This window comes from Frankliniella occidentalis, unplaced genomic scaffold, assembly GCF_000697945.3.
Source record: "Frankliniella occidentalis isolate FOCC.00 unplaced genomic scaffold, Focc_3.1 Scaffold352, whole genome shotgun sequence".
Classification (NCBI taxonomy): Eukaryota; Metazoa; Arthropoda; class Insecta; order Thysanoptera; family Thripidae; genus Frankliniella; species Frankliniella occidentalis.
Genome location: NW_026267475.1, coordinates 27,777 through 29,628, shown reverse-complemented (window position 1 = coordinate 29,628; position 1,852 = coordinate 27,777). Strand labels below are relative to the sequence as shown.

Here is a 1,852-nt window from a genome sequence, read left to right as displayed (position 1 = left end):
CCCCTCCCCTCTCCTCCCCACCGCAGATGCATATTCACTTGCAGTGCGCCGACTGGTCTGGCCCTAAAACCATTTTTTTTCGAGGATAAATGGCTTACCTCGTTTTCCTTCTCATTCAGCATCAGCAGGGCTTCTTCCTCCCTCCCTCCCCAAACTGCCGGGCAAATCAGAGCCGCGGTTTGTTTACGAGCTGAGCATTATGTGGTGGGTGGGTGGTCCTCAGGGTGGCCAGGGTCTTACGCTTTTCTTACCGAAACACACGAACATTGGTGCGCAAAAATGTAAGTATGGGTCAGTTGGCTGAAAAACCTGAAAACCCTTTGAGCACACTGTAGCAGGTTGCCTAGCCGACTCCCTCGAGACGGGACATCAGCAGGCGCCGCCGTGGCCGAGCCAAGCCGAGAGAGACAATAGCCAAAGGCGCATTTAATTTGTGTTGGTTGAGCGGATTATAAAGGATCTAATTAACATGGGAGAAGCGAAACCAACATGAATCAATCATCACCCCCCCCCCCCCTCTGATATCACGCCCGTTTTTAGGCGAAGGCAACGAATGACAGAGAGCTCTCAGGATAACGTTCTTCGTGATTATTATTTTATGGACTAATTGGGTTTCTTTTCCATAACTGCGAGTCAAGTCAGTTTGCAGCTCGTGGGCGTTCTAAGCCGTAGTACTTTTTTCTCGCCATACTGTACCGCATGCAGGCGAGCGTGTGGACTTGCCTGCGGCTACTCTCACCAACGGCGCTTACGGCCCCGTGCGAGTATGCAACCCGTACGCACCCGTGCATCCGGTGCAGTAGCATAAACCAGAAATAGAACACCCACACCACCCCTGTATTTGCCTTAGAAGCAGCAGCACTTGCACATCCCCGAACTGCATGGAAGGTGCAGGGCAAGGGCTGCAGGCAGGGTGCAGAGGGGAGGCGGGGAGACGCAGGGCGGGGACGGGATATGGAGGGGAGGGGGTAGTCGCGGCGGCGGCGCGGAGTGGAGGGGGCGCCCGGCCGGCTTGCTCCCGCTCGGCTCGCCGCCGCCGCCGCCGCTCGCTCGCTCACTCAGTCAGTGAGGCTGTTCTGGAGAGGACGTCGTGTGTGACGTCTAGGGTCGGGAAGGGAAGGGACGGACGTGTTCGCGGGGAGAGCGTCCGAGTGAGTGAGTGTGAGTGCATCGGAGGATACGGACTGCAAGATGACAGGCTCAACAGCTCAGTGATAGTGCAGCGTGTGTGTGTGCGTGTGTCGTGTGTGTGAGGTAGTGCGCGAGGACAGTGCTGCTCGTTTTGTGAACCCTTCATCGTCGTCGTCGTCATGGTGGGCCAGATGGCGGACCCCCAGTCCGTGGAGTACGCCGTGGTGGCGCTGCTGGAGCGCGTGGACGCGCTGCGGCGCGGCGGCAGCGGCAGCAGCCCCTACCCGGCGCCGCGGCCCACGGTGCAGGCCGAGCTGCGCACCCTGGAGTTCTGGCGCGCCACCATCTCCGAGTGCCTGGCCACCTTCTTCCTGGTGTTCGTCGTGTGCGGCGCGGGCGCGGGCGCCTCCGGGGGCGCGGGTGCGTCCGGGGCCACGCACAACAACGGCGCGCTGCTGGCCACCGCGCTGGCAGCGGGCTTCTGCATGGCCACCCTCTACCAGTGCTTCGGCCACATTTCAGGTCAGTAGTCAGTAGTCTCTCTCACATCGGCCGGGATGGCTGCTCCAGCCAAACGCTTCAAGCTCTGATTCTGGCTCCGGATCCGGCTCGGATTTGGATTTCCCTCCCTCGCCCGCTAAAGAATACCACAAATGAATGGGGCGGAAGTGGCGGTCCCCGCGCCACCCTTTGTCCCGCGGAACGCTGCTCCCCCGCCCCC

The 1,852-nt window shown here is 60.5% G+C and overlaps 1 protein-coding gene across 1 annotated transcript in view; it reads left to right on the top strand.

The window, feature by feature from the left end:
• The first annotated feature begins 1,072 nt into the window (after window positions 1–1,072).
• Window positions 1,073–1,852, top strand: part of LOC127751126 (neurogenic protein big brain-like) — a 25,084-nt gene continuing 24,304 nt past the window's right edge. Inside the window, exon 1 of the mRNA XM_052274209.1 lies at window positions 1,073–1,653. Coding sequence (XP_052130169.1) covers window positions 1,311–1,653 — 343 coding nt within the window. The 5' untranslated portion in view covers window positions 1,073–1,310. The remainder of the gene's footprint in view (window positions 1,654–1,852) is intronic.